Source organism: Lagopus leucura, unplaced genomic scaffold, assembly GCF_019238085.1.
Source record: "Lagopus leucura isolate 7727_CA_CO unplaced genomic scaffold, USGS_WTPT01 Super-Scaffold_760, whole genome shotgun sequence".
NCBI classification, from domain to species: Eukaryota; Metazoa; Chordata; class Aves; order Galliformes; family Phasianidae; genus Lagopus; species Lagopus leucura.
The window spans coordinates 12,179,252-12,196,237 of NW_024962257.1; the positions used below are offsets into that span (position 1 = coordinate 12,179,252).

The following is a 16,986-nucleotide window of genomic DNA, read 5'->3' on the forward strand; positions in this document are numbered from 1 at the left end:
TGGGGAGTCGCGTTGTTGCGCGGTGCCTAAGGCAGGAAGGAAGGGCTCGCCCGCCCGCTCGCCCGACGGTGTCCGCCGTGGCTCCGGCTCCTCGCCTGGCCCCGCCGCTACGGCATGCGCTGAGCGCCCGCACCGCCCCGTCTGCTGCGCGCCCGGCGCCCGCCGGCACTGCCCGGCACCGCCGCCCCTTCCAGGTGAGCTGGGGGTATTGCTGCTGCGGGCCCGTTCCGGTGGAAGGAGCAGGCCGGAGCTCTCGGTTAACTGGAGCCCTGTGGTGTGAGCGGCTCGGGAAGGGCTGAGGGAGCTGCAGTTGTTCAGCCTGGAGAAGGCTCTGGTGAGACCTCAGCGTAGCCTTCCTGCGCCTAAAGGGAGCTTAGAAGCGGGAGAGGGAGCGGTTTTGCGCGGGCATATAGCTATAGGACAGAGGGGAACGGCTTTAAACTGAGCGAGAGGAGATTCGGGTGAGATGTGAGGAGGAAACCCTTCACTCTGAGGGAGCTGAGGCGCTGCCCAGTGCTGGGGGTGCCCCATCCGTGGAGGGGCATCCTGGGCAGCTTGAGCTGGTGTGGGCAGCCAGCCTGTGACAGGGCTGGAGCTGGGGGCTGTGAGGTCCCTTCCAACCCAACCATTCTCTGAACTGCTGCAGTTATGCCTATGGAGTTGTGTCGTTTGAGCTTTTAAAGGGAAAAGGTGAACTCTGGCCAAAAGAGCTGCTGCTGTGCTCTGTAGCTGGGCATGGAAGTACTACTAAAGAAAGGCGTTTCCTGGTTCAGCTGAGGTCAGGTGGTTCTGTGGCTGTGCTTACAGCCTGTTCCCTTGATGGACTAGCTCTAGGCTCACCTTAGGGGGCTCAGCCACCAGCATGCAGCTCTGCAGCATAACCAGGGCCTTGCAGCTCCATCCTTCACAGCAGGGCTTTGCTTGGGTGGGCACTGGGGATCCCAGCAGCACCATGTCCTGCTACCTGGCAGCTCACATACCACCCTGCTGCCATTTAACAGATTGCACTGAGACAGCTCAGCCTCTGTGCCCTGCCCTGTGCAAGTGTTGTGCCTGTCTGAATGTGCCTATGCCTTCAGCACAAAGCATGCAATACTTTGACGTACTGTGTAAGCAGGCAAACAGTTGTGTGGATTTGCAGGATGTGTCATGAGGTTTTTAATTGCAGCTGATTAAGCTGAGCCTTAAACGCTGTCGCAACAATGTCAGCAGCATTTCCTGCCCCTGGCAGTGGCACAGGTGTAGTTGATGTTGGGAGAAGCACTTGGCTGCCTGGTTCTTCAGTGCCCGTCCTGCCCTGTACGGTGGGGCCTGATACATGTGCTATCCTTGTGGCTGAAGTAAATTCTCCATTTCTGCCTGCCAGACCCAAATGTTGAAGGCATTGCTGCTCTCTGCATGCTGTCAGTGCTGCTGTGACCAGCACTACTGGTGACAGAGTACTTGCTTGTCCAGCTGCTGCTCTGCTTTGCAGAACAGCTGCTGGCTGCACAGATACCTCAAAGCCCTTTGATAGTGAGGTGTCTCTGGGCAGGTGAAATTGAAGTGTGGGTGAAATCGTTTGGATGCTGGCTTAGCATTGGGTTTTGCTGTGTCCAGCACGTCTGAGCCCTCAAATGATTGCAGTTGCCATGTGTTCAAGTGTTTCATTCTGCTGCCGAGCTGATCAGTCTGCTCTGCTGTGTTTTGCTTTGTGCTGCTTCAGCACCTTCACACTGGCAGTTTGTGCCAGGCACGTGGGTGAGCTGTTGAGAACTGCAGGAATGTACCTCGACGTCTGACCTTCACTGTCAGATGCACTAAAAGTTTGTAGCACACAGAGGACTTGCTGGCTCAGACACGATGCGTGTTGTGTTTATCTTGCTCATCTCTGCTTATCCTGACGACTGTCAGAATCCTGGTTTGCTGCTGAGCAGCCAACTGATGTTCTCAGGGAACTGTGCAAGCATGGATTTTTCCCTCGTGGTTAATGCGAATTGGCAACCTTTGCCTGTTTCTAGCTGGCATTCCTTATTTGTCTACTGACATGCAGGCACTGCCTTCCAGTGTGTTGGTGTTTTGTGTGTTGGTCTTTTGGCTGTGAACGTGTTCTATGACTGTGAACAACTTTGGATTTTGCTACCCTGAAAATCTGTGCTTTATCCCAAAGTTCTGTAGGCAAACTTTGGTGCGTATCGGTTAATCTGTTCTTCCCTCCAGTTGTCATGGATCTGCTGAACAGATTACACCTGGGTGCCTTTCCCTTAAGAGCTCATGCTGGATTTTATTTCCTGTAATTTATTCCATTTAGTCTGCCAGAGACTCTCCCTTTCACCTCTGTGACTTTTTTCCTCTTTAAAAGCCTTTATGGGATGCTTATAGTGCGTTTTGGGAGTGAAGCTGATGGCTCTCTCCTAGCATTCTATAACCAGTGTGTGCAATATCTCCATTCATAAGCTGACACTGGAGGTGCCTCGTACCCACCAGGAGCTGACTCAGCTGTGGCAGGCAGTGCAGCCACATTCCTGCTTTGTTCCCTGTGCTGAGTGACAGGCTGTTCAGCGAGAGCTCCGCCTTCTCTCAGCGCTCCTCTTTAAACACTCATGTCTTCAGTGTGGGGCACTGCAAAAAGACCCAGAGCTTTACGCCTTGCTCTGCTTCCCCCTCTCCTAGCAGGAAGGCGGCAGCTGCAGCTGGTTGGTTTCCCAACCTTAGTTTGTAAGTCAGTTTGGAATTCCTTGGTTTAAACTTCTTGCTGTGGGTGCCAGAATCTATTTTGAATGCTACAAGCTTGCAGCAGAGCCAGTGGTGTGCTGAACCAAGTGTGGGCGTCTCATGCTGGAAAACACCACTGAGAAAGGAAGAGGAAAACAGCCTCATTGGTGCACATTATGAGTACAGATCTCGGAGAGCAGCGAGCCTGGGAGCCTTCTGCCAGCTGGGGAAGGGAATATATTGTCAGTTGTTTTCAGCAGCCTCTGGAGGTTGCTGCTGGTGCCTTTGTGATGGAGCACGTGCTGTGCCTGAGTTGAGACAGCTCGGTAACTAGGACAGCGCCTCGTGATGGAGATGGGCTTGGAATTCCCTCTCCCAGCCTTTGCACTGTGCTGATTTCTGTCTCTTTGAGTCACTGCATGCATCTTGTGTGCAGCTGTTTGTTCTAATTCTGGGATGGCAGCGGGCCTGCATGCAGATGAGCTGCCCGGGGTTCCTGGTTCTGGGAGGAGCAGCCGTGCTGGATGCCTGCCGTGCTCAGTGCTCACGTGGTGCTGCCTTCCTCCATCACCTTCTGCTGCTGAACGTGCCTCTGCTGGACCCTCAGCCTTCAGCTCCTGCAGTGCTGCTGTCACAAGGCAGATTTTCTCTTCTGTGTCTCGACAAGAGGAGCTTTAACAACAGAACCCTCTTAGCAATTCTTACTCACCCAGAGGAGTGGCAGGAGGAAGCTGAGCATTCTGCAGTGTTCTCTGGGGATGCTTTGTGTGGCAGCAGCCTGCGTGAAATCACGGCTCCTGTGATGCATCCAGAGCTGTAGGGGGAAAGAACAGCCCTGAGAGCCTCTCATGGTTGCCAGGTTAGCATGAGTGTGAGTGAGCAGAGGACAGGGGTGCACGTGTGGATGGATTTCTCTGACAGTGAGTGTTCTTATCTCAGATATAACTACTGTTTGTTCCACAGGTACAGCTGATTTGGTCTTCTTGCTGAGTATCCTTTTGGGATCTGTTTCACACTGTGATCCTCCCTGGCAGAACTGCTGCGATTCCAAGAGTTTGGCTTTTGGACTTCAGTCCCTTGGCGAGTGAACTGCAGCCTGGGCACGGTGAAAGCAAAGTGCAGAGCCAGGAACAAGGTGCCAGTTTCCTAGTGATGTCTGCAGAGTGTAGGTGCTGAGGCAGGTCTGGCTGAGCAGCATGGGGTGAGCCTGGAGGAGGGGCCTGGCCCACCATTCAGTGAGGTTACATGGGAAGGCAGGAGCTCAGCACCTTTTCAAATCCAGTTGCAGTTTTATTGTATTAAATAAAAGGAGCACAGTAACAGGGGTATCTGTGTGGGACATTCCCTGCGAGACCAGTAACCTAAAAAAGTGCTTAAAGTGAAATGCAGAACAGAACTCTTTACTCCTTGGTTGGAATAAGGCCTTTGGCTGTTTCACATCAAAAGGTTTCATGTGAATCTGACCCCCAGCACTGGGTGCTGTGAGGTGGAGGCACAGAGCTGTGCAGTCCTGCAGTGCTCACAGCCAGCAGCAGAGCCCGGGGCTGGGAGAGACTGCTGTGCTGCTCTTTGTGTTTGGAGCAGCTCTTCACCTTCCCTCCAGCCTTTGTCTCATCCTCTTTATTTGCAAGTGGGACAGAATGTTGGATGTGAATAAAAACTTTTCTTTCTCCCCTGGGAATCTCATCTTGTGATGCTCTGGGGGTTGTCCTTGTGGCCACGTGGGGATTTGTTGCTGTGTTGGGAGTAGCCCCACAGGGAAACCCAGCTCTGCAGTGCTGTGCCTGCACGTCTTCCAGGCTGCCAGCTGCCCTGCTTGTGCCCAGCACACGCTCTGCTCCTGTAAGTGAGGCGCAGCTGCTGCACACGCGTTGGTCTCTGAAGCAGGGCTGTGATCTGGCAGAGCCAGTGCACTCCTTGTTGAGTATCTATGTGTGATTCCAGTTGGTATTTGTTTAACTTCAGTCTTAGTTTGTCTTGGGTTTATTCTGCCAGGGAACTGGGTGGTTTTATTTCTGGTCAACAGCATTTGTATCTGATGAGCTGCTTTGGATGGCAGTGGGAATCTAATCAGGAATTTGGGTAAGTGGCATTGTAAGGTTGTTCATTCTTCGAATCCAGCTGATGTTTGCAGGATGCACAGAGCAGAAGCATTGTTAGGGCATGTCTGATAGCCCTAAAAGAGGGAAGCCTTGTTGGATTGCTTGGCCAGGCTGTGTGGAAGGCATAGAATTGCCTGAAGGGTTTTCTAAAGCCCTTACACAGTTTCTCACTGAATTCTAGTGAGTGTCTGCTTTGTCTTGCATTTGAACATCTTAGATGTAGAGTGTTGGTTCAGGGTGGTTAGCTAAATTTCTCTGGGAATAGAACGTTATGTAGAGCTTCTCATCTTATTTCTTATATGCAAGAGCTCTAGAAAGGAAGGAGAATTTCCTGCTCCGGAGAGAAGTTTGAGCTGAGGTTTCTTTGCTGTGAATCACCTCATTCAGGGAAAGAACGTGTCCCTTGAGCTGCTGGCTCAGCTGAGCTCCAAGCAAGGCATGCACAGTAGGAGCTGGGGGTGCTGGTGGCAGCAGTGCACAGCCTGGGTGCCAAATATGATGGGTTAGTTTGCAGCAGGTTCCTCTGCAGCCAGCCCATACACAGAAAGCCAAAACTGCTTCCTTCCACCTGGGGCTTTCATGTAATGTTTTGCTGAGTTTATCTCAGTGAAGCGAGGCACAAGGCTGTGGATGCTCAGAGCCTTCATGCTTTCGTGTCATTTCCTTGAAATTCATTTGAATGTTAAAGATCTGCAGTTTTTAGGTAGGAAATGGACTTGAAACTGGCTTTTTTTTCCTTTGTACTTCTGATCTGCTGTTCTGAAGAAAAAAAAAACCAACCCAACGACCAACCAAGCTGACTGTGAAAGTGATGCACAAAGCAGAGCTTCCCTTGGCACAGGGTCCTGTCAGCTCTTACATCAGTACTTGGCCAGCAAATGCAGATGAGATGTTATTTTCTCTGAAGTGTTTTGCTGCTCTAATTGTGCTGCTGTGATCTCAAGCTCTTCCTAACGGGCAGAGGAGAGGCTTAGAATTCACTTTGGTAGCAGCTGTGATGGCTGTACTGCAGACGTACGTTGATGTGCACTGTGTGAGTTAATTTCTGCCTTGTACTGTCAGGTGCTTGGTTATAACCTCCCTTTTCTGTGGGTTAGGGCAGCGTGAGGCTGCTCTCTGGGCTGCAGGCTTTTGGATGTGCTGGCAAATTGCTCGGATGTTTCAGTCTCATCTGCTCCATATTCAGCTATTGCACTCTTTCCAACAGCATCACGTGCCATTCCAGCCTCCTGCCTGTTTTCCACTTTAACCTTCCCATCCCTGCATGGTGGGGTTGGGCTTTTGGGAAGGACCTTAGCAAGCTATGGGAGATGGAAGTGGAATTTAGTTTGTCCTGGTTGAAGAAGCCTGCTATGGCTGCCTATGGAGTGGCTTCCTCAGGCTGGGCACCTGCATGCTTGTCTCCTGGTGCTTCATTGTTCCCTTGGTCTGTTTCTGGCAAAACAAAGTTATCAGGGTGCTGGAACTGAAGGTGTTTGAGCCCAGCTGCATCCAAAAGCCGGGCTGTGGGAGGACACCTGCTTTGGTGCCCAGCAGATTTTGCATGGTGTTAATGCCCTGTGCTGGTCACCAACCCTGTCCTGCATGTGCAGGAGTGCTCCTGTGTCCGGTGTAGGCAGGCTGTGGGTTTTGGCACAGGTTGTTACTTCCTCAGAAACCATTTTCTGGACATGTCCTTCTTATTAGCTGTCTCTTTGTGTGATCTGGCCTGCGTATTTTTCCCCTGTTGGCAGTAGTTCATGAATATTTCAGTTTTTAATTGTTAAGCAGGTGTTCTTCTTTCCTGCAGGTACCCATGCAGCCTTTTCCAGCTTCTAGAGGGCTGTGTGCAAGCCAAACCAAGCTTCACGTGTTGCCACAGTGCCCGGCTTGCACCCAGCTGCAGCCCAGAGAGCCTGGGGCTGAGGCAGCGATTGCAGCCAGTTGGTGCTTCTGCAAGCAGTGAGGAAAAGAAAAATAATTACAGAGCGCTGTCACAGCTGATAATCAGCTTATATGTGAGGATTTGGAGTTCCTCTGCCGTTAGTCTAAGTGGTGCCACTCCATCACTGCCACTTGAGCGTGGTTTATCTTGTCACTTCACTTCTCCCTGCAAATCTGGGGGAAGAATTTTCATCAAGTGCTGCTGCAAACTGCAGTTGCCCTCCGTTCTCCCTGATTTCATAGAGATAGACCTACCAGGTAACACATAGTGCTTGCTTGGCTCTTAGAGAGTGTAATGATTGCTAAACATGAACTGATCCTCACAGGACGGCCCCCATGCTGCTGGCTGAGTGCTCTGGGGCGCCCCAAAACCTGACTGTGTCCCAACTCTTTCTTTCATCCCTAATTTACTGACACTGAGAGGATTTGATAGTGGTTGACTGAGAAGAGGCATTGACTTACAGGGTCATCAAAACTTCTCAAGAGTGAGAAGATCTGTGGTAAGAAGAGCAATGCTGCTGCAGAGCTGAGCTCAAGGGTGAAGTTGCGGTGCGTTGGGCTGTCACTGCAGGGCTGGCAGGCCCAGATTTGGACCCCCCAAGATGTCACACCTGTCTTAGCTGTCAAAGTAGTTTTAAAACCAGTGAGACTACAGATATTGTGTGGGTTTTTTTTAGGTGCTTGTTGTTTTGAAACTAACATTTGGAGTGATTGTGAAAGTAGCTTGATAAGCGTGCAGCCACGGTCCGGTGAAATAGCTACAGTTCTTCCTGGGTGCTTCTTCAGAGAGGAGCAGGTGAGCAAAGGAAGCTGGCTCACCGACCTGGGAGCGTGGAGCTGGGGCTGGACCTGCTGTGGCTGGGGGAACAGCAGGGAAAGGCACTGCAGGAGAATTGGTGGTGCGTGGTTGTGTGTGTGTCAGAGCAGATCAGGCTCAGGTCGTTGTTGTGTGGACCCTGCGTGCCTTTTTGCTGTGTTTTATGATGGAATTCTTACACTGCTCAAACGGCGTCTGCAGCCCCCTGTGCTGAAATCTGCTCATCTCAAGTCTCTGAATTTAAAAGCAAGGGTGCTGGAGAGCTGAGCAGCCCCTTCAGCAGCAGGCAGTGCCCAAGTGCTGCAGTTTGCAGCTTTTCTCTTCAAGCATTTCAAACCCCCCAGCTACATCAGTGCTCCTCCCAGCTTGGTGCAAACTGACTGAGGGTGCACTCAGCTGGAAGAACAACTCCCTGCACACCAAGAGCTGCCCTGGCACAGACACCTGCCTGTGTTCCATCCTTCCTGATGTGCTTTCTTGTCTTGCAGGTGTGAATGACAGAGGAGGTGCCTCCGACCGCGCTCACCGACGTGAACCTGCGTCTGCTGTGCCACGATGACATAGATGCAGTGAAGCAGCTCTGTGGTGACTGGTTCCCAATAGAGTACGTTGCTGTGTGGATATGGGTGGTGGCACCAAGCAGGAGCCTGTGCTCTGAGCTGCAGCCCTGGGCTGGTGCTGAGCAGGCAGCAGTGCTGAAGCTCCTGTGCACCCCGGTGCTGCTGGTGGTGATGGTGGCCTGCTGCCACGAGTCCTGGTTCAGCTGGAAGGCCGTGCATGCGTGGTTATTGGCAGAAGGATGGGCTTTGCAATCAGTGGTGCTTCCTGCAGAACACTGGAGGAGATGGGGAAGAGAGGGCGATGGGCACCCTCTGCAGTGGGCTTTTGTTGAGGCCAAGCCTCTGGGTAGAGGAAACTTGTGCAGAACTCTTGTCTGAAGCCTCACAGTTTTGTGTTGGGTTTGGTTTTTTTTTTTTTTCATTGAAAATATTCCTGCTTCTCCACTCTCTTAGCATAAAAGCTTTTTATTAGTCTTTTCTGTAGCTCTGCTTTGAGCACCAGCTCAGTTCCCCACGTGCTAAATGCTTGTGTCTGCACAAGCACAGGACTGTCTGAAACTTTCTGTCTGAAACTACAGCTTCAGGTTTTAAAACTTTTAATCTTTTTTTCCCTTTGAGAGGGTTTATAGAGGATGTTAGCAGGCTGTAATTAAGATCATGAGCAACAAACCAGCAAAAGCATTTGTGGAGTTTAGAATTTGTATCTCTGCTTAAGGTAGGAGGCGTGCTGAATTCTCTTGAACCTAAATAAGTGTATGCTGGCTTCCCTGTGGTGGCATGGAGCAGGGAGGGCACCTGGAGGCTGCTCACGTGGTATTTTGATGCACATTGGTACAAAATAATATCTTTTTTCTTCCTTCCAGGTACCCTGACTCATGGTACCGAGATATCACCTCCAACAAGAAGTTCTTTTCCCTCGCAGCCACGTACAGAGGCTCCATCGTGGGAATGATAGTGGCAGAGATCAAGAGCAGAACAAAGGTGCATAAAGAGGTAGGAAACCTGTGCTTCAGTTTGAGACGCTCTGCTCCTTGCTGCGGTGAGCTGGGATGGAGCTGCTTGGGGGCTCTTTCCCAACTGCACTCAGAAGCTGTCCTGAACTGATTGTGAAGAGCCAGGAATGTGGTGCTTTCCAGCTAAGGGAGCCTGAGGGGTGGGGTGTGTTTGGACTTGTGGTCTGTCACAGAAAGTCCCTTCCTGCTGGGGTTGGGCAGCTGTGCTCTGATAGCAAACTCGCTTCCTGACTGCAAAGAGAAATCAGGTAATGCTGCTGTGGTCTCCAAACTCCTTCAGCTCTGTTGCCTGGCTGTTCTCAGTGTGCCTGAGAAGTTCGTGCAGCCAAAGGACAGCAAAACTACTCCTCTCTTACACAAGCAGTGCACTTAGCTGTGCCAGGTGAGTCACTGCTGCGAGCTGTCTTCCTGAACAACCTCAGTGTCCTTCATTTCACAGTCACTTCTTGAGCACAAAGCAGAGGCGACCAACCTGCAGGAAGGTCAGGCCTCGGGGTGACAGAGCTCAGAGGCCTGGAGAGAAGCACAGTGTGCTCAGAAAGGGGAAGGAGAGGTGGCTGCTGAAGAGGGTGAGACAGGAGACCCCAGGGGAGTGTAGGGAGGGCAACGTAGGAAAGCGTGGAAAGTGGTGGGCTTAAAGGCCATCAGCACTGTGATGGTGTGGAGCAGTCAGTAACTCCTGCAGGAGCCAGGTGCTCGAAGTGGCACTGGGCTCTTCACTCTAGCTGACTTCACCCTAGAGTTGGTTGAAGTCAAACAGAGTCTTCAGCAGTTAACAAAAGGCTCTTGTTCTAACCACTGAAAGCCAGGGCTTATCCAGACTCTGTCCCAGACAGCTGGGCTTATAGAGCATGTTCCTTGTCCTCTCCAGCTGATACGAAGCCCTGAGCAGGCAATCAAGTCCATTGCTGCTAAACTGGTCTGATCCAGGCCCTGGTGTGTGACTGGGCTTTGGCGGTGTGAATCCTTCTTGGTAAAGAGTGCAGATACATTGTGTCCTTAGGCCTGCAAACCATGTATATAGTAAAGAAACATTGTGGTTTGTGTTCTGTGGCTGGAAAGGCCAAGCAAAAGTGGGAGTTCACCCAGAGGACAGCACTCCTTTCATCTTTCTCCACTGATCAGTGAAGATTCCTGCTTTGTTTTCATGTGTTCTGGTACAAGATTCTTGCTTTCTCCTCTGCCTTGCCAGGTACCTGACTAAATACCTTGTCCTATCTCTACTCAGGATGGAGACATCCTAGCTTCCAATTTTCCTTTGGACACTCAAGTTGCTTACATACTCAGTCTTGGTGTGGTGAAGGAGTTCAGGAAACACGGGATTGGTGAGTTGCTAAATGACAATTCTGTGGGCATCTGTGGGCACGGGTCATAAAGCTGCACCACTTCACTCCAGTTTCCTTTTGAGAAAACCTTCTCTGTGATTGATCCCAGCACTTGCAGAGATGCTCTCACATCCACTTTGTGCTGCTCGTGTGGCTTTAAACTTACAGCTTAAACCAACAGAAGTGTTTAGAGAGAGCTGAAGGAAACTGGAAGAGGAGTGTAACTCAGACTTGATTTAACCTGTCACATCCATGTGAGCTCTGAATCCCTGCTGCAACACACAGCAGTTTTGCAGCCAATTGGGAATCTTGCAGCCAGAAGGGCTCGTCTCTATTTGGAGCAGGAAGTTGTCATCACTGAGTGCCCTTCTGGTGCAATTTCAAGCATGATCTGCATCTTTGATCTGCCAAAGGAAGGAGGTCAGGTTTGGCAGCATGACTCACTGTTGCATATCTGGAGCCTCTTCAGTGGGTACAGCTATGGGCTGTATCTCCCTTCCCCCTTCCTTTAGAAAGGTAAGAGTTGGTAGGATGTGTAAAGACCTCAGTGGGAGGCTGTAATTAAACCTTAAGTTGAAATGCTACTTTAGATAGATTATCTGTGTAAAGAATAAAGTGCTCACACAGAGCAGTGCTTAGGTAAGTCAGTAAAGGGGCATTCTGTAAAACTGGGGCTGTTTGAGGGCCCCTTCAGTTTCCAAATCACCATTCTTTTCAGCTCCATGTTGCTGGACTTTCCTCCTTACAGCATCAGCATTTCCATTAAATCCAGGCAGCGTGTCCAAACCTTTGCACTGCACCTGCAGCAGAAGAACCTTAAGGAGCTGCTGCTGCTTTTTCTGAGAGCTTTCCAAAAGTTTTTCTACTCATGTTTGAAGCTGCAGTCTTACATGTAGGAGGTTTTTCCCTGCGAGTACATTTTAAAAGCACTGGAGCTGTGATTTCTGCTGGCAGGCATTAGAAGCTTTTCGTATCTGGTTCTCTGCTCTTCTCAAACCAGAATGCACTTGCCTTACCGTGAGCTGTGAGTGGCATATCTGATAACAAAATTAAACTGCTCTCCCGTTGAGGTTTCTGTGTCTTTTTGTGCTTGGCTGATAACAAATTCCTGCTGAGTCTGAAGTAACGTAGTGTCGGCGCTGCTGGCTTCTGCTGTGAAATCCTGCAGGCCCTGCAGAAACCCAGCTGTGCCCTGAGGATTGTGAAAGAGCACGTTTCATCTCAGTGCTTGGATTAGCCTTTAGGCTGTTGTTAGTGCTGGAAGGAGTTAGTCCTGCAGCTTCTGCTGGCTCCTTCCCACGCTGAGGTGGCTTGGATGAGCCTCCAGGTCCCGTCTGCTGGGGCTCTGTGTCCTCTGTGCCCTTCTCTGGTTTCCCTGCTGCTCTCCTTTCCTTGTGGCTGAGCAGATACAGGCTGAGTGAGACAACGACTCGCCCTTCTCCTAAGAAGGGAGCTTAAATCCTACCAGCTCTTTTCTTTAAATTTCATGTACTCGGTGCAATGATCTGCTTGTCAAATCCTGTTGTCTCTGCTCTTTTAAATGCCTATAAAATCAGTGAGCAGATGGAAGCGATACCGCTGCAGGTGACTCAGTGGCCTTATGCAAAGCTGGGTGCTGTGTGGTGGGAATGGGTGCTGCTGGCAGAGTTCCTTTGTGGTCGCTGAGCCAGAAGGGTTTGTCTTTATCACTCTGTTCTGTGAAACCAGGCTCAGAGGTGAGACGAGGTTTCCATTAAAACCCTGCAGTGCTGCCCTGTTGAATGTCCTCATGGCGCCCTGGGGAGCGGGGGGATCTGATCTCTTACACGTGTGCAGCAGTTGCTGCTTGGCTGCTGGCTGCCAGAGATCTCAGCCAGGAGCTCTGCAGAGCTGTGCTGGCCCTGAGGGACGCAGCTGCACTGCCTGATTCTGCTCTTCTTTCTTTCAACAGGTTCGCTCCTGCTTGAAAGTTTAAAAGACCATATATCAACGACTGCCCAGGATCACTGCAAAGCCATCTACCTGCACGTCCTCACCACTAACAACACAGCAATAAACTTCTATGAGAACAGAGACTTTAAACAGCACCACTACCTGCCCTATTACTATTCCATAAGAGGGGTCCTCAAAGATGGCTTTACCTACGTCCTGTACATCAACGGTGGGCACCCGCCCTGGACGATCTTATATCCTTTGGGTTCAGCCTGGTGTCCAGCGAGGCATCAGCCATGGCTGGGCCTAAAGATGGCAAGCCAGCCGAGTGTGACCTGCCTGTGTGTGGGGACTGATGCCTGCTCAGATGGGAGCTTGGTTGGACTGATTTCCCTGCAGCCAGAAGGAAGGCACTGTTAGACAGGTTCAGATCCACTTGTGCCCAGACTTCCCCAGCTCTACTGGGAACAGTGAAGGATGGGAAATTGAATTTGAAGCTGAGGCCAGTTTCTGTGGATGCTCATGTTAAACCAGCATACCAGGCACGCTTTGCTTTGCATGGTGCAGATTTGGCTGGCACTGTGGCAGAAAAGCCCTTGGTCTTGCTTCCTGCCACTGGGCATCCTGTGACCCTGGCCTGGCTGAGGTCTCAGCAGGCTGCTCTCAAACTGAATTTGGGAATTTATTGGGTCCTGGTAAAGAGACTTGATCTCTCTCAGGTATAACTAATTATTCCAGATCTCTCCAGGCAGGTGAGTGTATTTCAGCCCCTGCAGGAAGTTGCTGTGGAGTGCTGGAAGCTAGCAGCTGCTTTGGTGGGCTATTTCCCACCCAGGTTGTAGCTGAGCTGGAGTTGTAACAGTAGCTGATGGTTGGCCTAGATGATTTTACAGGTCTTTTTCAACTTTACTGATGCTGCTATTCTATTTCCAAATCGTCTCATCTTACGGTGCCAGGTGTACCTGCTTGTGACAGAAAGGAGCAGTCGTGCAGTGCTAGGAGCTGGTCTGTCTAATGAGCTGAGCAGAGCAGCCCTCGCTGTGTCAGAGGGTCTCTGTGGCAGGTAGCAGTCCATTGAGAACGTCAGGTTAGCTCTGAAGTCAAAGTATCACCGTCGCTGTCCTTAACAGATGGCCACTGACTACCTGCAGCACATCGGATCCACGCTGGCCAGCCTGAGCCCGTGTTCCATCCCCCAGAGGATATACAGACAAGCCCAGAGCCTTCTCTGCAGCCTTCTGCCATGGTCTGGCATTTCTGCCAAGAGTGGCATCGAGTACAGCCGCACGATGTGACCTCAGCGGATGCACACAGCACAAAGGTTGGTGCCTGAGGGTGGGCTCCCTTCTGGCCCTGTCTGGGGAGCTGGGAGTGTGCTGGAGCTGCCTGCCCACCTCCCTGCTGCGCCCGTGTGTGAAGCATCGCCGTGCCCTGGCCTCCAGCTGCCAACCTGCTGGTTTCATGTGAAGGGAGTTTGAACTCTCCTCTTGTTTACGTGGGCTCGGAGCTTTAGAGCAGATTAAAACTGTCCCTGCTGCCTCTGGCCCTTTTCCCAGCCGTTAGACCGGCTTTGATGGGTGGAGTAACTGAGCCTCCACTTCACTGACACAATGTCCAAGTCAGGAACCGAGAGCCAGTGTGCACAGATCTGACTAAAGTCTGTGGATCTTTGAGACCCAGTACACTTTGAGACCCATTAACAACTGTTTTCTCTAAGACAGCTTCCCTCTTTGTCTTTCCTTAGGGATCGTTCTTCCTTTCATCTCCTGAACCATCTGGCTCTGCACTGATTCCAGTGATGATGGCTCTTGGTCAGTGACCCACCCCCTGCAAAAGACTCCTTATTCCACAAACTGACCAAGATTTTGCAGACTTCACCCTGGACGGGCTGTAGCCCTGACTCACCCTGTGGGCTGGAGCCCGTGAGCGCTCCTGGGAGGCTGGGCTGCCAGCGGGCACTGGGCTGAGGGCTTCCATGTCACCGGTCTGTGAGCATGTCACACTGTCCCTGCCACTTCCCTCGCCTCTGGATGGTTTGCTTGGATGTGATGGGGAGGGGTTCAGTTGCTGCTTCCACGCCACAGCTGCTGAAAGCAGTATGAATGAGGTGAACTGACTGTGAGTGAGCAGTGAGCACCCTGGGAGGAGTGGAGCTGCATGGCTGCGTCCTGCCTCGCTAGGGAATCCAGGCAGGGCATCTGCCCCAGGTGAGAGTCGGCCCCAGCCCTTCAGAGGAGGGGGGTGTAAAAAGTACCTGATCCAGGATGCACCAAGTAGAAGGCAGGGGATGAAATTGCTATTTCATAGTGAAATATATATTATACTGTATAGATCTTTCTGCCTCTTTCCAAGCTGGAACAGAGCAGGGGAGGGCCTGGAGCTGTGGGACCGCTGTGGTAGGCAGAGCCCTTCCCCTCCCAGCAAGCATCCTCCTTTGGCACTGGGGCTGCAAGCTTGCAGGATCTTTAGGGCAGAGTGCTGCATGCAGATCACTACAGCTCTTTGTTGCAGAGAAGCCCCCCAGCTGCTTGCTGGGTGCTCCAGGCCGTGTTGCCACGGGGCTGCACTGTCAGCTGCCCTCCCTGCAGCCCCGGGGCTGGGCTCAGGGGCTGTGTTCCCCAGCACCAAGTAGCCATGCTGCTGGGAGAACCCCGAGGCTCCTGTGTGCTGCAGCTGGGCCGGGTCCCTCCGTGATCCCTGCCCCTCGAAGCGAGTGCTTTGCTGCTAGGCTGAGAGTCTGCAGCCCCGTCAGCACCAGTGCTGGAGGTGTGGGGAGCACTGTGTCCCCACTGCGTCCTCTGCCCTGGTGAAGGCTTCCCATACTCGGCGCTGTGCTCCTCCTTCCACTCTTGTGCCCCTCTTGGAAGTGAGGCTTAAGTGAAGGGCAGTGTAAGCTGTGCAGGTTCTGGTGTGCAGGGCCAGCTCTGGTGGTGGGTGAGGGCAGGGAGCGGGGATGAGCCATAGTCTGGGTCAGGTTTAGACCTAGAAGGAGCAAATGGGGTAAGAGCTTGCAGCCCTGATACCATACAAAGTCATTTCAGTGTTTGTAAGCCCCTAAGATGAGAATTAAACAATAAAAGGGTGTGGAGGAGAGCTCACTGCATGGTGCTGTGCTGGTTCATGTGAACGGGGCCAGAGTGGCCCAGTGCTGCCTTGGCTCAGAGCTGCTGGCACAGTAGGCAGCGCTGGCGCAGCATTTCCCTGCTCTGCACAGCTCTGACTGCAGGAAGGATTTCAGTCCGGCTGATGGTCTGGCAGATACTTTATTTGGGGAAGCAGAGGCTGTTGGAGGTGCTGCTCACTTTTCTGGAATGAGAGCAGGGCTGCTTGACAGGAGAAAGAGAATGTGTTTCTGGGAGGAGGATTGTGCCTGCCAGAGTGCAGTGCAGGGAGCTGCAGGGAGAGCCAGGGCTGGCACACAGTGCTGGCTACGGTGCAGCTGGGGAGGTTCTGGCTGGGCAGGGAGACCATCCCTGGCTGGGGCATGGAAATGATGCAGTGTGGGCTCTGCCTGTGGCTGTCAGCATTCCCTGCTCGTGGAGCTGCACAGCCCTGCAGCCACAGCCCGGCAGCAAGCGCAGCGTGGTGCAGCTGCATGCAGAGCAGAGCGTGCCAGCACTGCGCACAGTGCAGCAGAACTGCTCCAGGTTGGTTCCCTGTGTGCATTTCCCCCCGCTATGCGTTCAGGCAGCCCTGGCCAGGCACCAGCTCGCAGGGGTGGTTGGCAGTGGCACAAAACCTTACCTGTGCCCCGAGGGCCTCATGCATGTAAGGCACCGCTGCCCTTTGCCGCAGGGCCAGTGGCTGCGTGTGGGTCCCCCTGCATGGGGCTCCCTGCCCCCACGGCCCCGTGGCTGTGCTCGCAGCGCTGGCTGTGCTTTGGCTTTGCTGTGGTGTGAGCCGGGCAGCTCTGTTACCTGCAGGCCCTGCTCAGGCTGCTGCCCCTCACCCAGCCTGGCTGCTCCCAGCGGCAACTGTGGTGCCTGCAGCCCCTCCTCATCACAGCTCTTGCTCCTGGGAGCCCCGAAGCGCTCTGTCACCCTCATGTGTGTAACTGTTTTTTCCTTTAGCTCCGCCACTTCCTACCTGAACATTCCTTGTGGTTTGTATGAGTTTATTTAGCAACGGGAGGTCCTGCTTTTCTATGGCATTTATGTCCTCTAGACCAGAATGAATCTCCATGTTCCTGGCACTGATGTGACGTTCCTCCCCCCATCCTTCTGCCCCTGTGCACCCCAACTCCTCAGCTGCTGCCCTTAGGCACATCCCTGGGGGAGCAGAGTGGTCTATGTGCCATCCTCCTGTCACCCCGTCCCCTATGGCATCACACCCCCACCTCACAGCCCGTTATTTATTGAAGAGCACCATGCTGCTGCCGTCAGCCTCTCTCTAAACGTCTTCAATTAAACCAAATCTCTTTTGTGAGTCGTTTGTTCATCACGGTTCTTCCCCCAGTGCTGCACTCTGCCACGATGTGTGCAGCAGCCCTGTGCTGGCTGTGGGGTGCTGCCTGCTGGGCACCTCTGGGGCCCTTGTGCAGGGCAGGACAGACACAGGCAGCAAATAGGGAAAGCAACACCCCTGCCTGAGCACATTGCCTGGAAAGGGACAGCGGTGGTGGAGGCAGCTCTGCTCTCACCG

The 16,986-nt window shown here is 52.5% G+C and overlaps 1 protein-coding gene across 2 annotated transcripts; it reads left to right on the forward strand.

Annotated features, from left to right (window-relative positions):
- The first annotated feature begins 136 nt into the window (after positions 1-136).
- NAA60 (N-alpha-acetyltransferase 60, NatF catalytic subunit) lies at positions 137-16,770 on the forward strand. Of its 2 annotated transcripts, none has more exons than XM_042864570.1 (7): positions 137-194; positions 8,025-8,140; positions 8,960-9,089; positions 10,338-10,434; positions 12,365-12,599; positions 13,484-13,666; positions 14,090-16,770. In XM_042864570.1, exons 2-6 carry the CDS (start codon positions 8,031-8,033, stop codon positions 13,638-13,640), a joined length of 729 nt encoding a protein of 242 aa, XP_042720504.1. In that variant the 5' UTR covers positions 137-194; positions 8,025-8,030; the 3' UTR covers positions 13,641-13,666; positions 14,090-16,770. The 2 variants fall into 2 exon arrangements, with proteins under 2 accessions (XP_042720504.1, XP_042720505.1); XM_042864571.1 differs by lacking the exon at positions 137-194 and adding an exon at positions 3,704-3,829.
- The last annotated feature ends 216 nt before the right edge of the window (positions 16,771-16,986 follow it).

What these genes read in the sequence shown, in the direction of transcription:
- NAA60 (XM_042864570.1), top strand. Translation starts at nt 8,031, where the DNA reads ATGACAGAGGAGGTGCCTCCGACCGCGCTCACCGACGTGAACCTGCGT. An exon ending in GAACAAAGGTGCATAAAGAG is followed by an intron (nt 9,090 to 10,337) that starts GTAGGAAACCTG and finishes ATCTCTACTCAG; the next exon opens with GATGGAGACATCCTAGCTTC. An exon ending in GTTCAGGAAACACGGGATTG is followed by an intron (nt 10,435 to 12,364) that starts GTGAGTTGCTAA and finishes TTCTTTCAACAG; the next exon opens with GTTCGCTCCTGCTTGAAAGT.